The sequence below is a fragment of the Thunnus thynnus genome, chromosome 12 (genome assembly GCF_963924715.1).
Source record: "Thunnus thynnus chromosome 12, fThuThy2.1, whole genome shotgun sequence".
Lineage (NCBI taxonomy): Eukaryota > Metazoa > Chordata > Actinopteri > Scombriformes > Scombridae > Thunnus > Thunnus thynnus.
This window is the reverse complement of record NC_089528.1, coordinates 12,825,895-12,850,903: the sequence shown is the minus strand read 5'-3', so window position 1 is coordinate 12,850,903 and position 25,009 is coordinate 12,825,895. Positions and strand designations below refer to the sequence as shown.

Below are 25,009 nucleotides of genomic sequence, written 5' to 3'. Positions count from 1 at the left end.
TGGTGTTATGTAGATACACAAGAAAGAAACAGATTTTTTACACATTACCTCAGTTCTCACCATGCAGGTGAACATGTGTGCATCTTAACCAGCTAGAATTGAACTAGAGCGGTTTTTAGGCTTGGATGATTTCTGTCAGAAACAGAGTTCTTTAATGTCAAAGGAAGAAAGGAAGCTTTCCCTCAGTGTCTGATGTCTGATGGTTGTAGTGAAGTTTGGGTATAAGTGGCCCCCGCCCCCACCCTCTGCTGACCCCTTCCCCCTCTGAACAAGCCCTTAACTGCTGGTCAAATCACTGATCACTGGGCCTTGACCACTTTCTACCCGCCACCCTAACACACACACACACACACACACTTCCCTTCTCCTCCTTCTCCCCTTACTGCCCCTCCTCACTCACACACACCTCCCACCTCCTGTTCTGACCTTTAATTTGGCTAAATTCAATTCGGTTGTTTTCTTACCTCCACCTCTTCCTCTCTCTCTCCGTTTTAGTCTCGTTTGCTCTGCTGGTTTGGCTCGTGCTGCGGCTGTGAAAGGCTGCATTATCCAGCATTAAAAACAAACACCCGAGGGTTTGGGTCAGACGTAGATATGGAATGTTTGCTGACCAGCACGCCAATCTTTTCTCCGCTGATTAACATCTGTGAAGATATTATAAGAGCAAAACACCTGAGTTGGAATTTAAATGTCGGAAAACATTCACACCGCTTTCTCTTTATTGTAATTTACAGAAAAGATTCGGTTTGCCGTTTATTGCAGTTTTCTTGACAAGCTACCTCTTATTGCGGTGTGTATTATGACTGTGTAGTATAAAGTATCCTGATGCTGTAATAGCAGTGGATGGCTGGTTGTATTAAGAGTCCAACTTTGACACAGTTGGCATTGATTTCTTATGACTGTGATCTTTCCCTAAACTGAACCGAGTAGTTTTAGTCACCTAAACTTGAACAAACATTTACTGTGGAAGCGGCAGACCAGAAAATGAGTCTTTTTTTTGTAACTGCCATTTGTAACAGTTGTTCTGTTGAAAGGAACAGCAGACGAGAATATGAATCATTTTGGAAATCGATGATAAACAGTATATTTTGTTTTTAAATTGGAGGACTTGTTTTCATGATTGCAACTTCCTATTTGTATTGTTGTAGCCTCTCAGATCTCGAGCTACAAATGTTCTTCTTCTTGCCCTTTTCTGACATGATTTGTGGAGTTTTTGTTTGTGTGTGATATGTAGTTTCAGTACGCAAGGACAGCTTGTGTTATCCATGCATGGCTATCAGCTGAGACTTTGAGTCATGTAACTGCTTTGCTGGACAAAAATGAACAGCAAAAAAGCTGAAAAATGTTTCTTATTTTATATAGAATTCCTGAAAACAAGAAACATTTTTTAGCTTTACTGCTTTATAAAGAAGCAATATCCTTTTTCATTTCAGTGTTTCCTGTTTTTTGATGTTCAGTCTCTGTTTACTGCTTGATGGTGTCTACATCAGTGCAAATTGATTTAGGTTTGATTTGATAGAAGCAGATGGGCAGGCAGACAAGTTTCTAGACAGACAATTACTGTAGGTGTGTGGCACTGACAGACGTAGAGGTCTGTGTGTGTGTGTGTGTGTGTGTGTGTGTGTGTTATATATATATATATATATATATGTGTGTGTGTGTGTGTGTGTGTACCGATAGTAGCAACCTGTCTAAGCACACTTTTATTTGACATGTGATTTCCTATCCATCTCCACCGCTGTGGCTCACTCCTGAGGTTCCAGGCCAATTTACCCTCCTGTGACCAACCACTGTGTGACAGCACTGTGTGTGCGTGTGTGTGCATCCACAGGGTGCCAGGGCTATTGTCCCATCAGGAGGAATGTCTTAAGAACTAACAGAGCACAAAAAAGGTCAAGATGAAGCCCAAAAACTGTGACACACACATTGAGAATTTAAAGAAAGACACGCTGCAGAATTAGCTGTCCTGTGTCTTATTAAGGAAAACAAAAGCTCTATCTATCACTCCTCATTCACTTTTTTCATTCCTCATGAGGTATCTGAATTCAGTTCTGTAAATGAACGGTGGAATGCGTCACAGGTCGAGTGTGTGGAGGCGTATGTATCTGTGCTTTGTACTGTGAGTCGTTTCTGAATTCTCAAGGTCTCCAGTTTGTGCATGCTTGTGTGTGCACGAATTTGCGCGTGCATCGGTATGTTTGTGTGTGTGTGTGTGTGTGTGTTTGTTGCTCTTTGCTCTTGATGAGTTGTTGGCATACTAGTGGAAGAAGCTTATTAAAAAAACAAGTGTCTGGATCCGACTGGGTGTCACAGTTCAACACTGCAAGCATCCAACCAGCAGACAAACCCTTATGCACACACACACACACAAACACACCCACACTCCAGAGCCTCTTCAAGCGACAAACTAGGGCAGTGCTCCTGTCATAGTCTGTCAGAATGGCATCTTTTCTGTTCTGCTGGTGCTGCCAGTGTATATGAAATAGCAGAGTAGGCTAATATACCTTCTGCTACAGTGGAAGGGGGAGGGAGGTCCAAAAAGGCAACCTCAAGGAGGCAGAGATCATCACATACATGAATATTTTTATATTTTTAGCATTGTGCACCATCTACCTTTTGGGTCGGCTGGGTTCTTTCAAGGCTTCAGAGAATGAGGTTTTCAATAAACCATGTGCATTACTTTTAAAAGTCACTCCACTATAGCAGCTGCCTTGAATGAGAGCTTCTTTACAATCATCACATTTTTTCACATTCATGACTTCAGTATAGAGGGCATCTTATGGCTGTTATCTTGAAATATAGACTATAGCTATAGAAATTTGGTGTCTTCATTGCTGCTGGCTTACTCATAAAAATCCGAGCCACAGTTTAGGCATACAGTAAGAGCTTTTGATTAATGGTGCAGTTGTATTTGCCTGCTTGTCTCGTTTTTGTTTTTTTCTACAAACATTTGGCTGGGTTGGTCTGTTTGTACTGGATTTAAATGAAGCAGAAGGCCCTCTCTTCTCTTCTTCATCTCAGTCTAACTGAGAGAATATTACACAAAAGTAAATGATAAAAACAGAGCAGAACAAAGTGAATTGATTTAGTTTGTCCAGTTGCATTTTCACTTGCTTTGATCAACATTTAAATAATTAAAGCCGACTTGATATGATAAACATCTCTATCATTCATCACAACATATGCACTGCATATCCAATGTGTCAATTTAGCCACACAGAGTGACACTCATCACAGTTTATTTTTGTTGATTAGCATTTTAGTCATTGATTAAGGAGATTTTCTAGCATGTTTGTACGTGCACATCTCTATGTGGAAAAAAAAGAGTAAACAGGTCATTTCACATTTCATACATACATATCTGTGTCTCTCTTCTTTGACTCCTCAACATCCCGTCCACTCTGTCTTTTCTGCACCAACTGAGTCACTAATTTAGGATTTCCTCACTTTGGTTTCTGGCTGTCTGAGTGCTTCTGCATGTATTTCTCTGATGTATTTTGCCTTCTCCATCTTATCATAAGTAATGGAAGATGAAAGCAACAAGCAAGAATCAATTTATCCTCTGGGCACCAATGTCAGACTTTCACTTTCGCTTCAGTGTGTAGATCATTTCAGTGTTAATTGCTATGCAGTATATTATTATATCTTTCCTGAATAACTATGTGACTCGAGTAGAAGATGCACCTGTGCAAATAAATAGAGATCAGAAGCCTTGACATGGTGTTTACTTGCCTTATTATCCCACTCATTTCTCTTTTCATAACCAGCACATTAAGTGTTTATAAAAATACACTCAGAGAGTTGTGAGATGAAGCTGTTTATCACATTGAGCTTGTTGTTGTGTAAAATCCTTTGTGTCAAAATAAATTCTTATTCAACAGTAAATTAATTAACGCAACAAAACTTTTGTCAGCCTTGATTTTCAGTTTAATGGGAAATGATATACAGTTATTATTTTGAACCATTTATATACCATTTATCCATACATGTTGACATCTAATTGAATTTTATTCATATGTTTCACAGAATCAGCTTTCAGTGATCTGCTCCTGTCTGTCACTCATTTGTATAGCTATAGGCTAATTATGGGAGGATACTTAATATAACTGATTTTAATCTATATAATTGACCCAAACTGGAATTTGACTTTGTGTTTGTTGAAGTGTGGAGGATCAACATAATATTTCTCTGAACAGAATGGTTAGAAAGCAGGGGAAATTGAACTGAATCAAAGACGAATTAGGATTTGAATCTATTTAAATCCACTGAATTATTCATATACACAGTTTACAGACTGCTATTATACTCAAAGAAGAATAACATTTTTCTTCCGAAATCAAGCTACATTCCAACCCACCACCACCGCAAAAAAATCTTATTGAAAAATTACATTTATTGGAGATTGGGATATGCCTGCTTCAAGGCCAGTGTGAATACAGATGCATGCAATTTTGCTGCAAACTAACAATGTCTGAAATGTGGTAACATATTTTAACTTTAACTCAACACCTTAAAAGGGGTCAAGCTTCAGGGTTTAACAGGAATGGCAAAGGAATAATGTTAACAAAGATAAATAAGATAATTTTCATGTAATGATATGTGCATCAGGTCAGAATGTTCAAGGCACAATCCAGTTCCAAAGAAAGCGAAGCCCTTCCACCAAAAATCACTCTGAATTTGCTCGATTGGACTTCTAGCAAATATTAGACAATAATCCAATTTTGGTTTATATGTTTGCTAAAGATGCAAAAAGAGTGTTAACATCAAAAATATTTGTAAGTATAGGTGCATGAAGTATCTGATCAGCTAAGAAACAAAATTTTACATAAACTAAAACTTAACCTGTTCCATTATGAAAGGGAATATACCTCAAATTTATGTTGGGAAAAAACAGAAAAAGTCATCTGTAAACAATTTAAAATGAATGTTGAATATCTCTGTCTTCTCGCTGACCCACCATGACAAATGTTTTGTGTTGCATCTACCTCAATGAAAAGCTGCCCTCACAACCGCCCCTTCCTGTAATATTCAAACCAAGTGCTTACCGTTGCTTATATGCTTAATAAAAACAACTCCGGGGAAGGAAGCTCGTCTATGACAAAATAATGGACAGGAAATATCACCAGATAAGGATTGTAAGGATATAACACACAGCCTCAATAAAATGACATGAACAGGGGATGAGACCACAGATTGAGAGAGAAAACCAGAAGAGAAATGACTGATTGAGAGCCTCTGGTGGGTTGTGGATGTTTGGAGAGAGGGCTGATGAAAACACAGCATGGGTGTGTAGCAGTCTTGGTACGACGCCTGTTTGTTCCTAAAGTTCAGAGCTCAACTCTTCACACTCCTTCATCCTGCTCTCCATTGGCCTGTTTGTTGCCCTGACAACACTCTCACTCGTTGAACTGCACTCTCAGTGGAGTGGAAGCAGGGGAATGTTTGTGTGTATGTGGCGGCACTAATACTGAGATAGTGTGTATGTGTGTGTGTACAGTTGTATATCTGTTTTATTTATTGCATGGGGGTGCATTTGAGTACAGTATGTTATCTTCTTATAGAGCAAACTGCAAAGCTTGGTCCTACTAGAGCATAAAATTGAATTGTGTTGTGTTTTCTGCTTCTTCTTCTTCTAGTTTTATTTATCTTTGTTGTTGTTGTTGTTGTCTTAAAAAAAGATATTTCAAACTTAATGACTCTGTCTGATAAACTGAAGGATGAAATGCAAAGTGAGGCAGATTCATATGTAGCAATTCAGTACTATACATCTATACTGTATGGTTTCTTTTTACAACCAAAGTGACATTATAAGGGGTTAACAGTAATGTAACTTCCTTTAATATTATTATGCTATCATTTTATATCAAAACCCCAGAATTCAATTGTATTTATTTTGAATAGTAAAAAAGAGATAAAAATCTGATTTCAAAAATTTTTTTAAAAAGTATCAAAAAGCCAATTTTTGCTTTTAAAAATACCATTTGTAACTCTTTTTTTTAACCTCAAAGGAATAGTCAGCAGCTCTTATGAATTTTTCTCTTCACTTAGTATCATCAGAAGATTTTCTAAGCTGTGTTTGTCACAAGAGAACTTGATCACTGTAAAATGTGATGATCAGCTTTTTTTTGCAGCAGGAAAAAACTTTTTGGTGTGTAGGGACATAAAACCTGAGTGAATGTGTTGGTTTTAAAGATTCTGGCTATTTTTAAAGATAAAAGCCAAAAACAATGACTTGTATGTTGTATCACCATGTTGAATGTAGTGTAATATTTTGTGTTCTGAGCAGAACAGATCTAATGAACTCATTATGAAGTCACATATTGTACTCTATATTGAATCTGTGTGGTGGTCTTATTGTGCAATCTTTTTCTTTGTGGCACTGGCACCATCTTAAGGTATGTGTGTCAGTTGTTTGTGTGTGAGTGTGTGTAAGCATCCTGGTCTCTTTGTGTGCCAGTCTGGATGTTGGCAGCACTGTTTGATTCTTGGCAGGTGGATCACAGCTTCTTGCAGCCCTGCTGAAGCAGTGGATACAGACCAGAGAGACAGAACGGCAGAGAGACGTTAACAGACAGGAAAGGAAAGAGAGAGAGACACCCCAGAGGGTGGAAACAGAAGTGAGAAGAAAAATAGACAGACACAGAAGGAGATGAAGAGACAAAGAGGAAGAGGTTGAAAAATGTTTGGTTTTTCTGTACACGGTTTTATAAGTAGTAGCGACTTTTTACTGCATTTGTACAGGAATTTCCGATCTACACGTTCTCGCCACCCTTCCTCCTCCTCATCTTTCACTTTCAGAATGTAAACCTCACAGTTTGGCGCTGAAAATCAATAAGAGAGCATGTCTCCCTGTAACCGAACAACTCTCACAATTATCAGGTCACATGTGTATGTGTATGGATTGTGATGAAAGCCTGGGGAAGAGTGTGTCTGTGTGTGGATTTGTTCGTGTGCTCTTTGAAGTGGTATTTTTAGGTAGAAAGGCTTGTGAGAGACATGATAACAGGTAGATTTTTGTTTCCATGGTGTTACTTAGTGATCAAATTTGGATGGTGGCCCACTGTCATGAGATGTCATGTTTAATAGTTGATCAGCATGGATATTGGGTGTGTTTCTGAATGTGTGTGTGTGAGAGAGAGAGCGAGTGAGAGAGACACTGGTCATTAGATCGAACATGAGCCTGGCCTGAGTGACTGAGTGATGAGCTTAGTGTTTTTATTCCAGGCTAAAGCAGGCCTGGCCCAGGCTTAGATTTCACACACACACACAATTTAGCCAAATCCCTGGAGAAAGAGAGATAAAGAGGAAGACAGAGGGAGGGAGCATTTAGAAACATAGGCATGTTAGACAGAGGTGTGGCTTCATGTTGGTTTGAGGAAAAATGTTATATTTTCGTAATTTCTCTGTTTTTCTCCTCATCTTTGGCACACAAACACACACAGGTACGCTCATGCATTCTAGCTGTGTCAGCAGACAGGAAGCTATAGGTAATACATAATTGATGAGTCCAGTCATTGATTACAAGTGATAAGTGGTATTGACAGGAGGTGTGAGGAGAAGAGAAAAAGTGTCGATGTATAGGGTTATGTATGTGCGTGTTTTCCCAGTGGGCTGTAAAATGGCTTTAGAAACATTAACAGCCTCAGTAACATATTAGCTTACAAAGCGATACTGTTAAACATGTTTCCCAGTAATGAGAAGAAACACAGTGAGTTCAGACACAAAAAAGTGTCTAAAGGTTCTGTTTATCCAAATTCTGAAAGAACATGTTGTCTCACTCTAGTAGTATTGAGCAATGCAGATAGTTTTGGTTTTGAGACACAGTATCTGTTTCTGAGATCTCTGCCTCCAACACAATACAATGGGGTGATGAAATTTAATTTGTGGTGTTCACAATTTTGGAAAGTACCATATAAAAGAACAATTCAACATTTTTGGAAATACACTTATTATTTTTGTTCTCTGAGAGTTAGATGGGAAGATCAATACCACTCTCATGTCTGAGCGTTAATTACAGAGCAGGAGCCAGGAGGCGATTTCTAAGAAATAGCTCATAAAACCACAACTTGTCTCTTTTAGATTTCTGTTTGCTATCAGACTGAACAAACAAGATACAACATTCTAATTATGAGCTTTAGAGATGTTGGTAGGTGTTTTTTTTTGTTTTTTTTAAACTTTTGTCAGTACCAGGCTCCTAGCTGTTCCCCCTGATTCCATTCACCTCCATTGTTTTGGGGTGCAGGCAGAAATCTCAGAGGCAAATATCTAACACCTGGACAAATAAAGTCAAAACTACCTGGTGAGAAAATGTGTGCTTTTTGGGATTTTTTTGTGGACCCTTTAAAACTATGGTTCTATCAACAAATATCAGCTATTCTACCAACTATTAGGAGAAGCTTTTAATTAATTGTAATTCTATAAACCTTGTTCATAGGTAGCTTTTGTCTCTGTACAGAAATATGAGTGTGTGTGACTCTCCAGGAAATCACATATTATTATACTATTATGTCCTATTTCTGTACGCTACTTAAATGCCTGTGAACTGAGGAAAGCAGTCTAAATGGTCTTCTTTAGTCTGTCTGAATACACACACGGGCTGGAGGCTGCCTCTGACCTTTTGCTGCTCAGCACCTCTCCTCCACTGTTTCTTTCTCATCCCTCTCATTTTCTCTCTCTCTCTCTCTCTCTCTGTACTTCATTATACCATGCGCACTATTTTCTCTGTAGCTGTTTTCTCACGCAGACACTGCTGGGTGCAGCCGCACGCAGATGAGTGTGCCGTTACACGCGCATATACGCACATATACACACACTAATACGGCATGACATGCCTCCCTGTTGTCACGGTGTGCTGAGCTGAGGAGAACGGCTGCGATTCAGTTAGGGCTGATGAACAGCATGGGTGCAAAAGGAAGAGAAAGAGAGAGATATGAAAAGAGGAGGTGGACCAATTTTACAGTCTCTTTGTGATACCTACAGGCAGTATGGATACACAGAGGGGCATGTAAACAGGCACCCACCCTTTCCAATTGAGTGATTAGTCTCATTTGCATTCAGGAGGACAAACTGTATTTTGGGGTTTTTTTTTTTTTAAAGTTTTGAATAGTTTTTCTAGGTCAGTGCAGCTACCTAATAAAAACTAGAGGCAATATGTAAATGTGCTGCTTTTAAGTGATGCAGTCAGTTTAAATTGTGTCAGATCAGCAACTTAGATGTCTGATCTGTGGACTGAAGGCAGAGGTTCAAAGATTTCGATAGCGGGAGGATAACCTGGGAGAACCACAATGTGTGAGACTGAGAGAGAGAAGAAAGAGAGAAGCAGCCGTTTCTGCAGATGGATACTGATTAAATATTGATGGTCAGCGGTGTTGAGGGCTTGATTAGGACTTGACTGAGCCAAGCCTCAACAAGCACACACACGCATGCACACAAACTAACAAGTGACAAACACATACACACACACACAGGTGAAAAAACTTACTCCAGAATCTGGGCAGGTTTTCATTATACCTCCTGTTGGTTAACCCGCCACCTTCCTCTCTTTGCTTTTCATTCACACCTTCCTACATCCTCCATCCACTTCCTCCTGTCACACAGATCTCTTAAACAGGAAACATCTTGTTTAATTATGAGTCAGATGGAAAATCATGCAGAGATTTGTTCCAGAGGATCGCACGAGCAGAGTCACACCGCTAATCAAAAAATGCATGTAAATGTCGAAATAATTGGTTAAAACCAGCAATGAGTCCTTTCTGAAAATGTGTTTTTTGGAATTTGGGTGAAAACAGTGGTTATCGTTTGGCTCACAATGGATTTCTGGAAGTTATGGGGGGAAAAAAAGTATCAAATTGTCCCTCTCAAACCACTCCTGCAAGCATAAACCACTTCAAGCCAATGACGGAGCTGGGATAAAGTGGTTCTGACCAATGGAACAGCTGGTTGGCATGCACCCTGATTTGCTCTAACCAACGCATGTCATGACTGTGTACTTGACAGAGTTGTGCATGAGATTTAAGACAAGCGCAATGTTTTATGCCATATTTTTTAAAAAGATTTGACTATTTGAAACACACACAGGTGTGGTTTGAGAAGTTTTTGTAAACATTTTTGATACATTTTATGTGGTATGAAAACTTGTCGGCATTGGAAGCCGTCGTAACCACTTTGAATACAACCTGACTACAGGCTTCTTTCTCTTTTATGAACACAAACTACAAACCTTTTACAGCTATTTTTCAAGCCTGCAAATTGTGAAGTGGTTGATATTCAAAAGATCACCTCAGTGTTTTAAAATGTAAATGTAACTAAAACATTCTATAGCCTCGGGATCCTGATGCTGTTTCAGATTCACTGACTGACTTTCTGTCCCCTTGAACCATAACAGCTGCAGCACAACCACAGTAATCTTAAAATTGAAATTATAGGTTTACCACTGCTTGTGATTCCACTGCTGTTGTACTCCAACACAACATAAGACACCCTTGTTGTATAAAACATCAAAACATGTTAGAGTCTTATATGGAAGGTTTATGTGGTGCATTCAAGAAAAGATTATCTCCACTCTGTGAATGGAAAACATTATAAAGAGGGTTTTTTTTCAGTGAGTGTATTTATGTGTTTATTCTCTCTCTTCTATGCTCTTGCAGTTACGTTGCTGGACTCCATGTCAGCCTTGGCCGACCTGGGCTGGGAGGCTTATCCTAATGAAGGGGTGAGTATATGCAGCACAACACACACTCACTCAAGCAAAAATCATCCTCTCTTTATGTCGCAGCTGGCACTAAAAGTATAAATCTAATCACTACTAGCGGGTTGTGTTGACATGTTTCATTTTCAGGGGACGAACAAGGACTCAGAGCTAGCAGCAGCACTGGAGTGTGTGTTTTAGAGAGCACCGGGTTCTTGAGCGCTCCTTGCTAAATCGGGAGTCTGCAGGGGGAATTTACAAATTATTTCCGCTGCGCTGAAAACGCTGTGGCACTGGAGCCTCCATTTATTACGGGTTGTGATTTTTGGGACAGAGTGAAGGAGCAGGGTGGAGGGGTAAATATTCTTACGTAAGAGGAGATGGTGTGTACAAAGTTGGTGTTATTTGCATGTGTATATGTGTGTGCGTGGGGGTTGCATAACCAGCCTTTTGCAGGTATAGGGACCAAGGGAGTCTGGAGTGCAGCCACCATGCGTCAGAAAATGACAACAGAGAAGTGAGAGGAGGGGAAGAGGTTGAGAGTGCAGGGGAAGAACGATGAAGTGCATTCAATAAAGAAATAAGAGCAGGTTCTGTATGTCACTCTAGCGCAGGAGCTGTTGAATGGCACTGAATGAATTCTATTTCCCCTTGAGTCACACTTCCTCTCCACTATTCAGCGTCGGTGTGTTAAATTGCAGGATGCCACACGCGGTTTCATGGTTGTGCGCAGCAGAGAGGCAGCTGAAGTGAGCAGAGCTAAGCAAGGTTGTTTTCTCAAGCAATCAAGGGTATCAAGTTCACTTAATTGAAATGCTCTGATTGTGTGGCCATATTGTGTATGTTTGTGTATGTTGTTTTTTTTCCCTTCACTGAGGTCCTTATAGAAGGAGCAGAATGTGTTCCATCTGTGGCTAAGCCAAAAGGTTCAATCTAATTTTGAAAACCAGAGTGCACAGATTACTTTTATTGAAAATATGGTTCAGTTTGTGGTGACTCCATCATGGCCCGGAAAGGAACATTTGTTGTTAGTTTACCCTCAAAGAAATGTGTTTGCTGGAAAGTAAAATATATGTTTAAACTCCGTCCTGTATAACCTTTTTCATGAACTGTCATCACAGAGGGGATCTGGCATCTCCTCCTATAGTGTGTACAGAAATTCAAGCGAGAGAACAAAGAACGTATTTTATTGAAATAGCACTTGGAATAATGAAGTATTTCAAGAGACATGAAGACATTTCAAGAGCGGCTCACTGTGCCTCCACTCAACTCCTCTATCGTATAAATACTACAAATAGATCCTTGTTAACACAGTATCGACTGAGACATTGTCAGAACAAAAGTGTTATGTTTGAGTTTCTTTACTGTCGGGTAAGGCACAAGTTTCATTAGCTGCTTTATCTGACCAAGGAAATTATGGAGTCTTTGCTTTCATGGTCGTTGTCGTTCGGTCTTGTAGTACATGATGGTGATGTTATCTTCCTCTTAGATAAACATGATCCTCCCTGCCCTTCCTTTGTCTAACCATTGTCAGTTTAAAAGACAAACACAAAAGGCTAAATTGTATGAAATAAACAGCTGTTTCTGCTTTTTACTGTTCTAACAGCTGGAAGAAAGGCTGGCTTAAAGAAAAACAAAGCAACTGAAAGTGAACGTAGCAAACTGTCAGAGGTGAACTGAAATGAATAATAGAAGATTCTCCTATGTGTACCCATTTTTAAAAATCAATATAACATAGCCGATTTATTGTGACATCCTGGCATAATTACTATAAAAATTGACAGCATGGTCAAGAGTATTTGACTCACAATGCCAAGCAGCCAGTTTTGCTTTTTTTGGTTTGTGAACTTGACACAACATAAATACAAACCCTTCCTAGAAACTCCAAGACACATCGTTAAATCTCCTATAAACTATTAACCAAATTGGTCTTTGAATTCTCTTTGAGGTAAAAAAAAAAAAACACAACCATTGTGAAAGTTTTGTCATTATCTGCACACATCCCTGCCTGCTGATTGATCTTACCTGTTCAACCGGTACAACTGATTCTTATTGTTTGGCTGTTTTCTTGAATTTAATCTCCGATTTTGTGAGATGTAGTTTGGCTTTGTGAGGCTAATTGCTTGTTGGCACATAGAAGAAGCTACTTTGATATTCCTGGACAGACAGAAGCAACAAACATCGTTTTGTGATAATAAACAATCTCCTTTGGTGCTGTAAAACAATCCAGCACTGGTAGAAGCTGCCAGTCTTGTTGGCAACAGTGTTTGTTTACTATAATTACTATAATATATACATATGTCTCAATATTAAAGCAGTAAAGGCTTATTAATAGAAATGCTACAGGAATTTCATTGAAAGAAGAAAAGGGGATAGAGAGTGATAGGACAGTGATAGACTGAGAGAGGAAAGGTGCCAGGGCTGTGAGAAGGTCTAATGTTTCATATAAAGGGGATTATCTAGTTGACCTTTGATCTTTAAACCTTGGGATTGGTCTCAGCAAGAGGCAATTCCCACCAATCCGAGACCACTGTCTACCTGAATTAGTCCAAAACCACACTTGACCCCCATAGGTCATGCTTAATCCAAGCCGTGCAGGGCCGGATGTGCCTGAGACTGAGTGGAGCGACCCACTTCTGTCACCAGGCGAGGGTGTTCCTGGTGAGGAACACAAAACAGATACGTCTTAATGATGTTTAAAAACGGGAGGCCCCACAGCATCTCTTCTCTGCCAGAGAAGACCTCAGCTTTCATTGCCTCCCGACCCGCCTCCTCCTCTTTCTTCATCTTCAATCTCTGTTTTTCCCTCTCCTCTCACTCTGCATCCTTACACTAAGCCAGAGCTTGTTCCAAAGTTTGAAGGCCAATTATGTCCTCGTAGGTGTACCCATCAGATGATTGCAGGAGGAGGGATATTATGTTAAGCTGGTGAATGGTTGAACCTAAACCCTGATCTGACGTCTCTGCTTCACTTCAAAGCAATCAAGCGGGCTCCGTGCTGATTGGCCGAGGTGATTGAGGGTTCAGGCAGGAGAGTTTCGTTCTGAATGTTAATTAGTGTTCAGACTGAACCAACACACCACTGGCAACAGTTTTAACTGTGTGTGTGTGTGTGTTTGTGTGTGTGCACATGTGTACTCCTCAGCCTATCCAAACATTTTCCCAGTTATGCTTTTGGTAGATTTTTCCCTCGGGCGGCTAGTGTATCATTTGCAAATATGGAAGCCAGCAGGTTGTTTTCATGTTCATAAACACACCTGTGCTTTACACCAGGCAAAAGTGATGATGAACATGCTCGCCAACTAGGGAAATAAGTCGCTCACCAGGAAATGGCAGTAATCCAGCCACTCCAAACTCTGCCTACAAAGAAATAAACAAAGACATCATAAAGCCCTCTTTATCCCTCAATGACTATTCCCATAAAGGCTTTAATCACCAGTCCCCAGGGACTCAGCTTTCTGTGTATGCCTGTGTGTGTGGGGGGTGTGTGTGTGCCCGTCCTGTGATGTCCGACTGGTCTCAGCTCTGCACAGATGGGTCTATTTAGCTGCCAGGCGCGCCTGTAATTTACCAACATTCATTCCTCTCTCTCCCCTCTTCTCTCCCTTCCCTTTTCTGTCTCTTGTTTTGTTCTTTTAATTGAATCGACTGCAGTTGATCACAATGACTCTCAGTTGTTCTGCATGCACAATGTCAATAATACATCCTTTATATGTAACCTCCAAACTTTTAACTGGCTGTCAGGGACATTTGTGTCAGCTCACTGCAGCAGTTTAAACAATCTTCAGCCTCCTCCTCTTCTTCTTCTCCTCACATTTCTTCTTCTCCCTTGTGTCTGTTTCTCTAGTTGAAGGACTGCTGGGTCAGGATCAAGAGAGAGTTGGTTTTGTTTGAGCTCCAATTCATACACAGTTGACGTTTCAGCGGAGGCTGTGGAGATTAAAAGCATCTGAGTGTGTGAGAGAGCTGGAGAGCGTGCGCGAGTCTGTGTGAGAATGTGTGTTTTTATGTGGATCTGTTTTAGTGCTCAGGACTCAGAGGTGAAATGCGTCAAGCTTTTACCGGGTTGTTGGGCCGTCACATCAGATTAACCTCAAGAATCCAACCTTAGTGTGGGCTCCGCTTGTCTGAAAGTTTCTCTTAGCCTTTTTTACTGCTTTGGTTGCTTGTTATTTGCCTGTCCTTCCTCTCTTTCTGTCTTTGTCTTTGCCTCTCAATTCGTCCACCATTCAACTTTCATTTAAATTGTAGGAGACATTAGGGATGACAGGTCTGCATGAGAGTGTGTGTGTGTGTGTGTGTGTGTGTGCATGCTTCAGTGTATGCAGGTGTGTGTGTATACATGTGTTCATACCATGTGTTTGTATTATGTGTTTGCATGATCGGACTACTGTAAAGTGATATGTGCTCATCACTATGGAGCTTAAAGCTTCAGTCTTAAGATGATGACAGGAGCTCAGAACCAAGATGGTGGTCCTCTCATCCCTCACCACAAACTAGGACTCATCCAGTGTGTGTGTGTGTGTGTGTGTCCAAGAAAATCCAGTTAGCTTCCCCTTCAATGGATCAGATATCTTGAGTCACTGAAACCACATTGGTTTATTTTCCTTTTCTTTAAGGAATAGAAATGTTCTTTCTATTTGTGTGTATGTGTGTGTGTGTGTGTGTGTGTGGTGTGTGTGGATTGTATATGTGTATGCGTGCCTCTCTACATCTCTGTGTGTATGTAGATAGCAATGTTTTCCTGCTCATGCGAGAAGTGTTCTCAATTACTGCCTTAGTCAGAAGTGGAAACAGATGGTAGCAGATGACGGGAGACAAAGTAGCTCTGTCCTACCTACTCCTTCTCGCTTTCCCTCTCTCTCCCTCTCATATTCACACACATATACACACACTTCTTCCTCTTAAGCGCTAAATCGTGCATTCACTTTAGAAAAATACGCTCACTCTATGCACACGTGCAGCATAGACAAAGACAGTCCTTCAGTCATCTTGACACAGATCATCACTCATACTCACCCAGACAGAACATGCAGGCTTAGGGTTGGTTTGCGCTAAACCACAGTTCATTGAACCTGGGCCCAGTTTCCCATAAGCAATCTTTGCACTGAGATCTTCTTTGTCCATTGAATAGCGATGAAATGAGATGATCTTATGGCTAAGTGGTGCTGTTTTCAAGCTGGCTCTGATTTGAAATGTATGTTTTAGCTGAAGTGGATTTCTCAGTTTCTCACCTTTTCTCATCCCCTCTCTCCTTTCTGCTATCCCTCTTTTACTCTCCCTTCCTCTGTCATCTCTTTCACCCATTTTCTCCTCCTGCGCCTCCCTTCTTCACCTCTATTTCCCCACTTTTTTTTTTTATCACTTTCTTACACATCCCTCTCAGGTGTTTCCTTCCCTCCTTCCTTTTTTACTCCTTTCTTCCATCTCTTCTTCCATCTTTCACTCACCCTCTCCATCTGCCTCCCTGCTTTCCATCTTCCTTCCCTTTAGCCCCACTTCTTTTTCTTGCTCTCCATCTAAAAAAAAAAAAAGACACCTGATAAAGGCGGAAGATCCCAAATCCGTAGCACAGTAAAATAAACATGTCACAGTGAACTTTCTCTCTCCACCTCTTCCTTCTCATCCTCTAGTGGGAGGAGATTAGTGTGATGGATGAGAGGAACACCCCGATGAGGACCTACCAGGTGTGTAACGTCATGGAGGCCAACCAGAACAACTGGCTGAGGACGCGTCACATCAGCCGGGAAGGAGCGCAGCGCGTCTACATCGAGATCAAGTTCACCTTGAGGGACTGTAACAGCCTGCCCGGGGTCCCTGGTACCTGCAAAGAGGTCTGCACCACGCAGGATAATACACATGCAAGCTTTTTAACACACTGGCAGCATGGTAGTTGCTATATAATAAATGTTCTTGCAACAGGTGTGTGTGTGTTTAAACCGTCCTGGTGAGCAGGCCATTGAGTTTTGGCTCCATCTGTGCTGTTGTGTAGCTGTGTGCTCTCTGAATTCTTTTTAGGAGGAGGCAAGTAAAAATGGATTTCTTTATTTTGGAGATCAGTAGCACAGGAGTAGGTTTGATTTGAAACATGGTAGAGGCAGAAATTGGAAGGAGTCTGGGGTTTTTCTCAAAAAAATCACTAATGCAACCCTACAAAATATTCTTAGAAGTGTAATGAAATTAGTATTTTCTTTCAGTTCTCAAATGCGTAACTCAGAAGAGACATATTGTATTTGTTATGGATACAGTTGATTAAAACGCACATCATGACATTTACAAATTGAAATAAATTCACCCCACAGCACACACACAATAGCAACTCTGTGTATCCAATCAACTCATTTGTTGATTTAATCAGGAAATTAAGTTGAATAACAATTCTCCACATTTTCAATTAAACCTGCCTGATCTTCATATTTTATTTATTTGATACATTTTATTGTTTGCTTTTGCTGTTTTCCTTTACTGCAGCAGAATGAAATGTATCAAGACAAAATGAAACATATTTTTTTCCTTAGACAAGGTTGAACAAAAGAGAATTTATTGTTTGTGGAGTGCATACATATTCATAGCTGGATGTGAAATTAATGCTAAAGCTCTGCATTACACACTGTGCTGCAGCCAAAAAAAAAGTATTTTCAGTATCTTTTAATTTCCATTTTCCATTCAATACACTCAACACAAAGTCTTTGATGGCTGTGGAAGAGGTGGGAAAAGATTGACATGAGAGAATAGCTGTAGAATGAAACAAACGATGCTCTAGAGGCTTATTTTGTGGCTTCTCGTATATATTTTAACTTCTGATATAGTTTTTTACTGTCCCCTATTCGCTTATATCGGTCTGATGTCACTGCTCCTCCATATTCATTCCTCTCCACTCTGCCTGCCCCCCGCACCTTTTCACTGTCATTACATCTCCAGAATGAGTGGTGGAGATAGTATGAGCCAATATAGAGCTGCTGCGCTTTCATGGAACTGCTGAGAGTGTTGCTGACTGGCCATCAAGACAGATGGACTGAGATTTGAGGAAAAAAGCAGCAGAATAGCGAGAGAGCTGTGGGGGCCTTGTTAAAAATTCACATTGGATGGACTTTCTCACTTTTATGTGTTTTGCTTTTACTGTGTGTTATTCAGCTCTGTATTATAGCTTTTCTTAACATCTCTAGAGTGCCAGAAGTTGACAGACACTTTTTGTTTTGCAGACTTTCAACATGTACTACTATGAGTCCAACAATGCCAACCTGTGGTTTATCAAGGAAACTCAGTATGTCAAGATTGACACTATTGCTGCAGATGAGAGCTTTACACAGGTATGGACACGTACCACAAGCATGCATGCACACACACACAAACACACACACACACACACACGTATATAAAGCTGGGAATGAGAGAATATAAAATAGTGCAATGCATTTCCAAATAACCTTAGAACTACTTAACTACTTAATGACACCAGTTCTTTTCTCCACTTTATTTTTTCCACGCTTAAGGACTGTTTCCTCTCTGTCCTCCTACTCTCAAATAAAATGAATTAGGAACAATAAGTCAAAGTCTTCCCAAGGCAGTCTATCTCTTATAATGTAATAATATAATATAATAATATTTTTCATACTTATTTTGGACCTGTGTGCATGTGGCCATTTGATTCTGTAATAGCTCAGTTACATAATTAGATATTCAACTATTTGCTACCCACTCTTAAATAAATCAAGGTCTGAATATGGGTTACATTTAAAATTAAATATCTTATTTGATTTGCTTGCAAAATTGTTTTGAGAATATAATCATCATCATAATCATTACAGCTAACACAGCTAATTAACACTAGCTTTGCTGCTCCCATTCGAACAAACTAACACATGTAAAACGTCTCCTGTCCTCAGGTGGACGTTGGCGACCGCGTGATGAAGCTGAACACAGAAGTGCGGGACATCAGCAACCTGAGTAAAAAAGGTTTCTACCTGGCCTTCCAGGACCTGGGCGCCTGTATCGCTCTGGTCTCTGTCAGGGTCTTCTACAAGAAGTGTCCCCTCACTGTGCTTAACTTGGCCCAGTTCCCCGACACGATAACAGGCGGAGACACGGCGCTGGTGGAGGTCCACGGTTTGTGTGTGAATGCCTCCGAGGAGTTTGAGGCTCCCAAGATGTACTGCAGTGCAGACGGAGGGTGGCTGGTTCCCATCGGGAGGTGTGTGTGTAAACCGGGCTTCGAGGAGAACAAGGACGTCTGCCAACGTGAGTGGGGTGGGGGGTCCCAGAGCATGTGTGGGAATGTGTGCATTTGTGTGCGTGAGAGAGAGAGACAGAGAGGGACAAATTTAGAGAGCAACTGTGTATCTGTGCCATCATGTATTTGAGTGAATTTCCTGCATAGCTTACATTTGAGTGCATATTCAATAGCGTGTATCAATGTATTGCGCAGGTCTTATAAAAGGTTGGCCTTCTAAAGTGAAAGAAACCTGAGCTTCGTAGTAGTGAGATTTCCCGACAGCTTACAAAAACACTTTTATAAACAAAACACAGCAATCTTATCCATTCTGCTCTAAAATGTGAATATGTGAAGTGTAAATATGTGTGTATGTGTGTGTGTGTGCATCTGCGCATGCCTGTGTGTCTTTCTGGAGCGTGTGTATGCAGAGGCATTTTGGCACACGACATTTCTGCTGTGAAACTGAGGATGGAATGACAATGACTCTTGTGTATTTAGGTTACCGATGCACTTTATGTGTGTGTGTGTGTGTGTGTGTGACTTTGTGTGTGTCAGCGTGGGTGTCATCACTCCGAGTGACTTTTATACAGCTCCCAACACTGCAAGGACAGTTCTTGCAGAGAAAAGGGTAGGAGTTGCTTTGAGGCATCTCATCTTTTTTGTTTTGAGTGTGTGTATTTGTCAGAGCTGAATATCTCATTTTCCCTGCTGAGTAGAGGAGAGTGGTATGAGTGTCTGTGTAAGAGAGTGCTTATTGATGTGTGTTTGAGTTGTAGGAGGGCAGGAAAAGGTATGCCTTAGGAAGCAGATTATTGAGTCGTAAAACTCCACAGATAGTGTGTGTGCAGTATGTGCGCTATCTTTGTGTGTACATACTGCGAGTGCATGCATTTGAGTAAGTTAGCTGTATTAGACTCACACCGTCACCTGTCCCCACGGGCTCACTCTCTCCCCCCGAAACGTAAATGGAATCATAGATATTCATCAGTGCAAACTTGGAATTGGTGCACATAATGCAATTTCAGTTGTTTTGGAGAAGCAGCAGCCAAGACGCCCAGAAAACTTGAGAGGGGTTTGCCTGCAGGTCTCCTCTGTGGGGACGGTTCCAGTGCGGGCTCTGTTCTCAGGGCAGCTCCACAGCCAGGACAGGAAATAACACGTAGGGTTTTTTTGCCCTATACATGTCCATGGTTGTTTTCAAGAGCCATACATAGCGGTGACAACGTGACTGTGACCTGTTTGGTTTAAAGTAATTAAATAAGGCAGTCCATGTTTAGTTGTTTTAATAGCAGCTATATCAAAGAAATGTTAAAAAATGTAGTGCAATGTATTGTTGTTGTGAGCTGTGCTCTATGTGCTCTATATTCCAAAGTTGGCCTCTGTGTATTCGGTTACCGTACTCCAGAGTTGACTGTAAGTAGCAGAGTTGACTGTAAGTGCCTATAAAGTATTGTGACGCAGCATTAACTCTGACTCGGTCTTCTCTTGCACACTCACTATCTTAAGCATAGTATTTACAGAAAATGTGAGAATTTATTGGAAACCTGGTAATTGTATTTATTCAGTATCACTATGGACAAAATACTAAAGATGCATTGTTTTGAGTTACATACAGACAGGATTCCCACAGATCCTTAAAAAGTCTTAAATAAGATTTTCAGATTTTAAGGTCATAAAATGTTTTAAAAAGTCTTATTTTTAATTACGGTAGGACTTAAATTTTGAGGTGATGCCTAGATGCATGAGAAATATCTCCCCACAGTATTCACTAATTTAAGAATGGTTTGGTCGCGACTCCCTCCAGTTCTGGATAATAATATTTGTAGTGCGGAGCCGCAACAGCCAACATGAAGGAGAGGAGCAGACTTTTAATTTGGTGAACACTTGTTAAAGTGGATGAAAAGTTGATATACTGTGATGTGTATGTGTCTTAGCTGGTGTTTACAGATTTAACAGGCTGTTAAAGTGAATGAAAGGTAGATATACTGCAAGGTGTAAGTGTCTTAATGGGAAGAATTAACTACAGCCGACTGTGAGTGAAAGAACGACCAGAACAGCTTTATTGTTTCACAGTGTTGTAAAAATTAACAACTCCAAGCAAATTGTAATTAAAATTTAAATTTTAAATTAAAATGCTTCTTTTAACACAAAGAGTTTTATCTAATGTAAAGCATAACAGTGGGACACAGTTAATTGCATTTGCCATTAATTTGATTACTTTATGAGATTTTATATATGATTATTATATGGAGATACAAAAATATTCAGAAAAATATCCCTATTAATATTGTCAAGTTGATTTCAAACATGAAGCTCAGCCCTAATGTGAATTCGTTTTGCTGTAGTAATGGTATAAAATTTTCTTTGTCGAGGTCTTGAAAAGCATTAAATTTGACGTTTGCAGCAACGCTGTACATAGATGCTTTTACTTTTAAGTTTCAAGGAAGTAACCCTCCCTGTGCTTTGTCGCAGCTTTAGATGATATGTATGTGCAAACTCTTTTCTGTAAAACTGCAGCATATTGGTGAGTAAAATGTTCAGTTTGAACGACACCCGTTCTGGTCATTATTTGAAGCTTCCTCTACAAACCAGTGACGGACAAATGTGCATTATCCAAAACATCAACTAGTCTCAATGTTTTGCTCCGTACTAGTTGTGCTGTGAAAATAGTTTATGTTATCAGTGTGTGTAAATCTAAATAACTGTAACTACTGAATGTTATCTAGTCAGGATATCTATTACGCCAACAGTGGCTAGCATTAGCTCATTAAGTCAATTTCACATACACAAAGCAAACTTTTCCACATATGCTATATTAATATAAAGCTTGTTTTGTTAGATTTCTCATATATCAATAGATATAAAGGCTAGGGTCTTTAGGCTATCAATTGTCAGCTTTCCATATTAAATTCACTTGATCACAGTTAAATAATCTGTCTGTCTGCAAAGAGAAACTGTGAATAAAACTGTTTGTGTCTGTGAGACCTAAAGAAAGGCTTCAAGCAATAAGCAGTGTTTGTTGAATCAGTGAGCTATAGGCTATATTTGTTTATGAATCTATCAATAAATATCACCATATTGACAGAGTTAATCACTATGTGCTACATTGACAGAATAAATCAATACATTCAATATTGAAATAACACTGCTACTTTGATAGCCTATAATTATTGAATCAGTATGAATCATTATGTTGGCAGTCAACCACTTTATGGTATGTTGATAGATATATATCGCTATATTAAAAAATTCATAGGATACTATAACGTTACTGCGTTGGCATTATTTAAAATATATCATTGACAAAATCACATGAAACAGCAACATGTATTTGCTGTGAGAGCCGACAGTTCTGTGGTCTTTGTTTATGATAGTGGAGGTATCGTCTTGTGTGCTTTGTTTTGTTTTGGTGGCATTTCCTGTCCTGACGGTGGAGCTGCCCTGAGAGCGGAGCTTACACCGGAAGTGTCGCCACAGAGGAGGCCTGCAGGCAGATTGTCTTGGAAAACTTGGCAGTTGGGCCTTAGAGAGAAGTGAAAAGGAACAAGATGTACTCTGCAGTTTGCAGACTGGTAACACGCACAGATTGTGGCAGAAGTCTGGCTGCATCTCCATCATGAAAAGCCGACTGTTGAGCTACATGTCTGTCTTGTAAAATGACACGTGGTTGTTATTTGACAGGTGATCACAGAAATGATCTCACTATCCACAGTGTGCAGGCCTATGTCACATTCCCTATATTAAAACTTTATTTAAAGTCAGCCTGACACAGTAAAGCAGTTGACCTCTGTGATCTCTATGACCTCATCAGTCTGCTCCCTGAGTCTCATCTCTCCGCAGAGAATAAATAAAGCAATGTAAGAGCGTTTAACAAGCTAGCTTTAACTCAATAACAGTATGCTTGTGCGTATGTGTGTGAGTGCATGTGTGATGTAGTTGTGTGCAGAAGTAACACTGAGGTCTTATTGACAGTCTGAGGTCAGGGGTCAGCAAATATATGTGTCCCCCATCTGGTGCAATAAGTTATGGTCAGTACAGATGTGGATGCATGTGCTCTGTTTTTGTGTGTGTGTGTGTGTGTGTGTGTGTGTGTGTGTGTGTGTGTGCAAGCAAAACAGGTGTCCAGTGTCTGAAACAAAGGAAGAGAAGCCAGGTTTTTGGTTTCACTTCATTCCAAAGCATATTTTTCTAGTGTAGCAATTATTCTGGAAACAATCAACTAGCATTTTCCAAAAGATTTTAATTCCTTTGTAGTAAATTGAAGGTTCTCTGCTGCAGGGTTGTCTGCGCCACCTACTCAGTATTAAGAAACATATTTTTGTGGGATCGTGGGATGGATTTGCATAGCAATCCCCATGTCATATTTGTTTGTTGTCTGTGAAATAATGCCAAATTCATACCCTGGAAACCAGCTATCTTTGGTTAAAATTACCTCGGTGCCTGTACTTTTTCATCTGCACATGCCTCCATTCTGATATTGTTCCCTTCCCTTGTCAAAATTTCACTTAGCCAGCTAATGTAACTGCATCTGTAATCAGCCTGCTTTTAACAAAGACATGAGAGGACACAGAGAAGTACAACAACCCAGCGCGTTGTGCTTTAATGTGTCCCTGAGAGAACAAGGGCCAGGCTTTTAAAGAGTCCTCTCAGTGCTCGGCGTCAGCTCCAAACAAAAGGTTCCTGCCCTGACACAGTCTGAAGGTCTTCCATAGGGAAAACACACTCCGCTAATGCATTTAAATCACCCTCTCTCGTTTGCTGTCGCACAAAGAGATGAAGGGGTGAGGTGGGGGAGAGAGCCGAGGATAGGACTGGAGGGGCATTTGTAATTATCATCATCGTGCAGGTGAACAAGCCTTTTAATGGGCGCCTTGAATTCTCTTTCTCTTGTTCTTTTTGTGTGTGCTTGTTTTCTTTTCTTTTCTACAATTTAGCTGCTCCGATGCTCATTGTTGTCTTGTTCTAATGTTCTGTGTGAATATTCTGCTGGTATTTTTGCCCCTCTACCTTCCTCTTTTTGTCTCTGTGTCACCCTCGTTCTCTATCTCTGACTCCCATTCTCTCTCCCTCTCTCTCTCTGTTCCTGTCTCTCTCTCTCTCTCTCTCTCTCTCTCTCTCTCTCTCGGTGTGAGGCGCTAATGGAATCATTACTAGCCTTTCTGTGTTAGACAAACACCAGACACCTCCAATTACAGCCTTTTTTTCCCTCAATCTTCAGCTCTTTCCCCTCCTCTCTGCTATTTTCTAACCTTGCTCTGGTGTCTGCTTCTATAATGGGACTGTTCTTCCCTTCTCTCCCTCCACGAGCCCCCCATTTTGCTCCTCACCCATCCCTTCTGATACTGTCTTCCTTTTTCACCTCTCCATTTTTCTTTCTGTCTCCCTCCTCCTTCTCCTCGCTGCCGTCATCTCTTCTGTCTGCATTCGTTAAACATTTATAGATCATGGGTTCATCTTTCTCTTTTTCTATTTTCCCACCCCATGCGTCTTACTCCCTAAAGTGAGGCGCAAAATGTGCTTAAATGTGTGTGTATATGTTTTGATGTTGTTCATGTTGGACATTGGATTAGATTAAATCTGCTGAACTGCTCACACGGAGTGAGCAGGAACAGACTGTGTAACAGATTTGTCTGTCATGTGGTCTTAATTTTGAGAAACACAAGCACCAACAAACCATGTTGTGATAGCAGCTACCTGTCAAATTGATAATGATGTCATACAAGTGATCACAATTAATTTAATGATGATGATGATGAATTGATATTTTGTTTGCTGGTGTTATTATAGGTTGTTCTTACTGTCAACAAATCCTATGAAAAGACAACTATATAAGCCAACAATGTGTTAGTCCGAACCTCAATACTCTTTGACTTTCCCACTTTGTCTGTGGCACTCAGTCCCAAACCCATTAGTTTCTTCTGAAGACTTCAAAAAGCAGGTCACAAATATATTTCACTGTCTGAAAAGGTTAAGTAAATAAGGTATGGGTAACTTTTACAGGTTCTGTAATTTCTTAATAATTTCCATTGACTTTTCCTGGAAGAAGCGCATATAAGGTAAATAGAGACAATGTCCTGAGACAGAAGACAAAGTAAGTGAGCAGGTCTTAT

At 40.3% G+C, this 25,009-nt stretch overlaps 1 protein-coding gene and 1 long non-coding RNA gene across 3 annotated transcripts in view; one reads left to right on the top strand and one right to left on the bottom strand.

Moving 5' to 3' along the window:
• The window catches only part of epha4b (eph receptor A4b), a 95,905-nt gene that overhangs the window by 5,627 nt on the left and 65,269 nt on the right, over positions 1-25,009 (top strand). For both annotated transcript variants that reach the window (XM_067605552.1, XM_067605551.1), the window contains exons 2-5: positions 10,647-10,711; positions 16,321-16,521; positions 17,890-17,997; positions 18,574-18,925. In XM_067605552.1, the coding sequence (XP_067461653.1) occupies positions 10,647-10,711; positions 16,321-16,521; positions 17,890-17,997; positions 18,574-18,925 (726 nt within the window). The remainder of the gene's footprint in view (positions 1-10,646; positions 10,712-16,320; positions 16,522-17,889; positions 17,998-18,573; positions 18,926-25,009) is intronic.
• LOC137194037 (uncharacterized) lies at positions 471-16,448 on the bottom strand. Its single transcript, XR_010930916.1, has 3 exons — positions 16,372-16,448; positions 16,138-16,206; positions 471-644 (listed from the first exon to the last, which is right to left on the bottom strand). It is a non-coding gene; the product is annotated as an uncharacterized lncRNA (long non-coding RNA).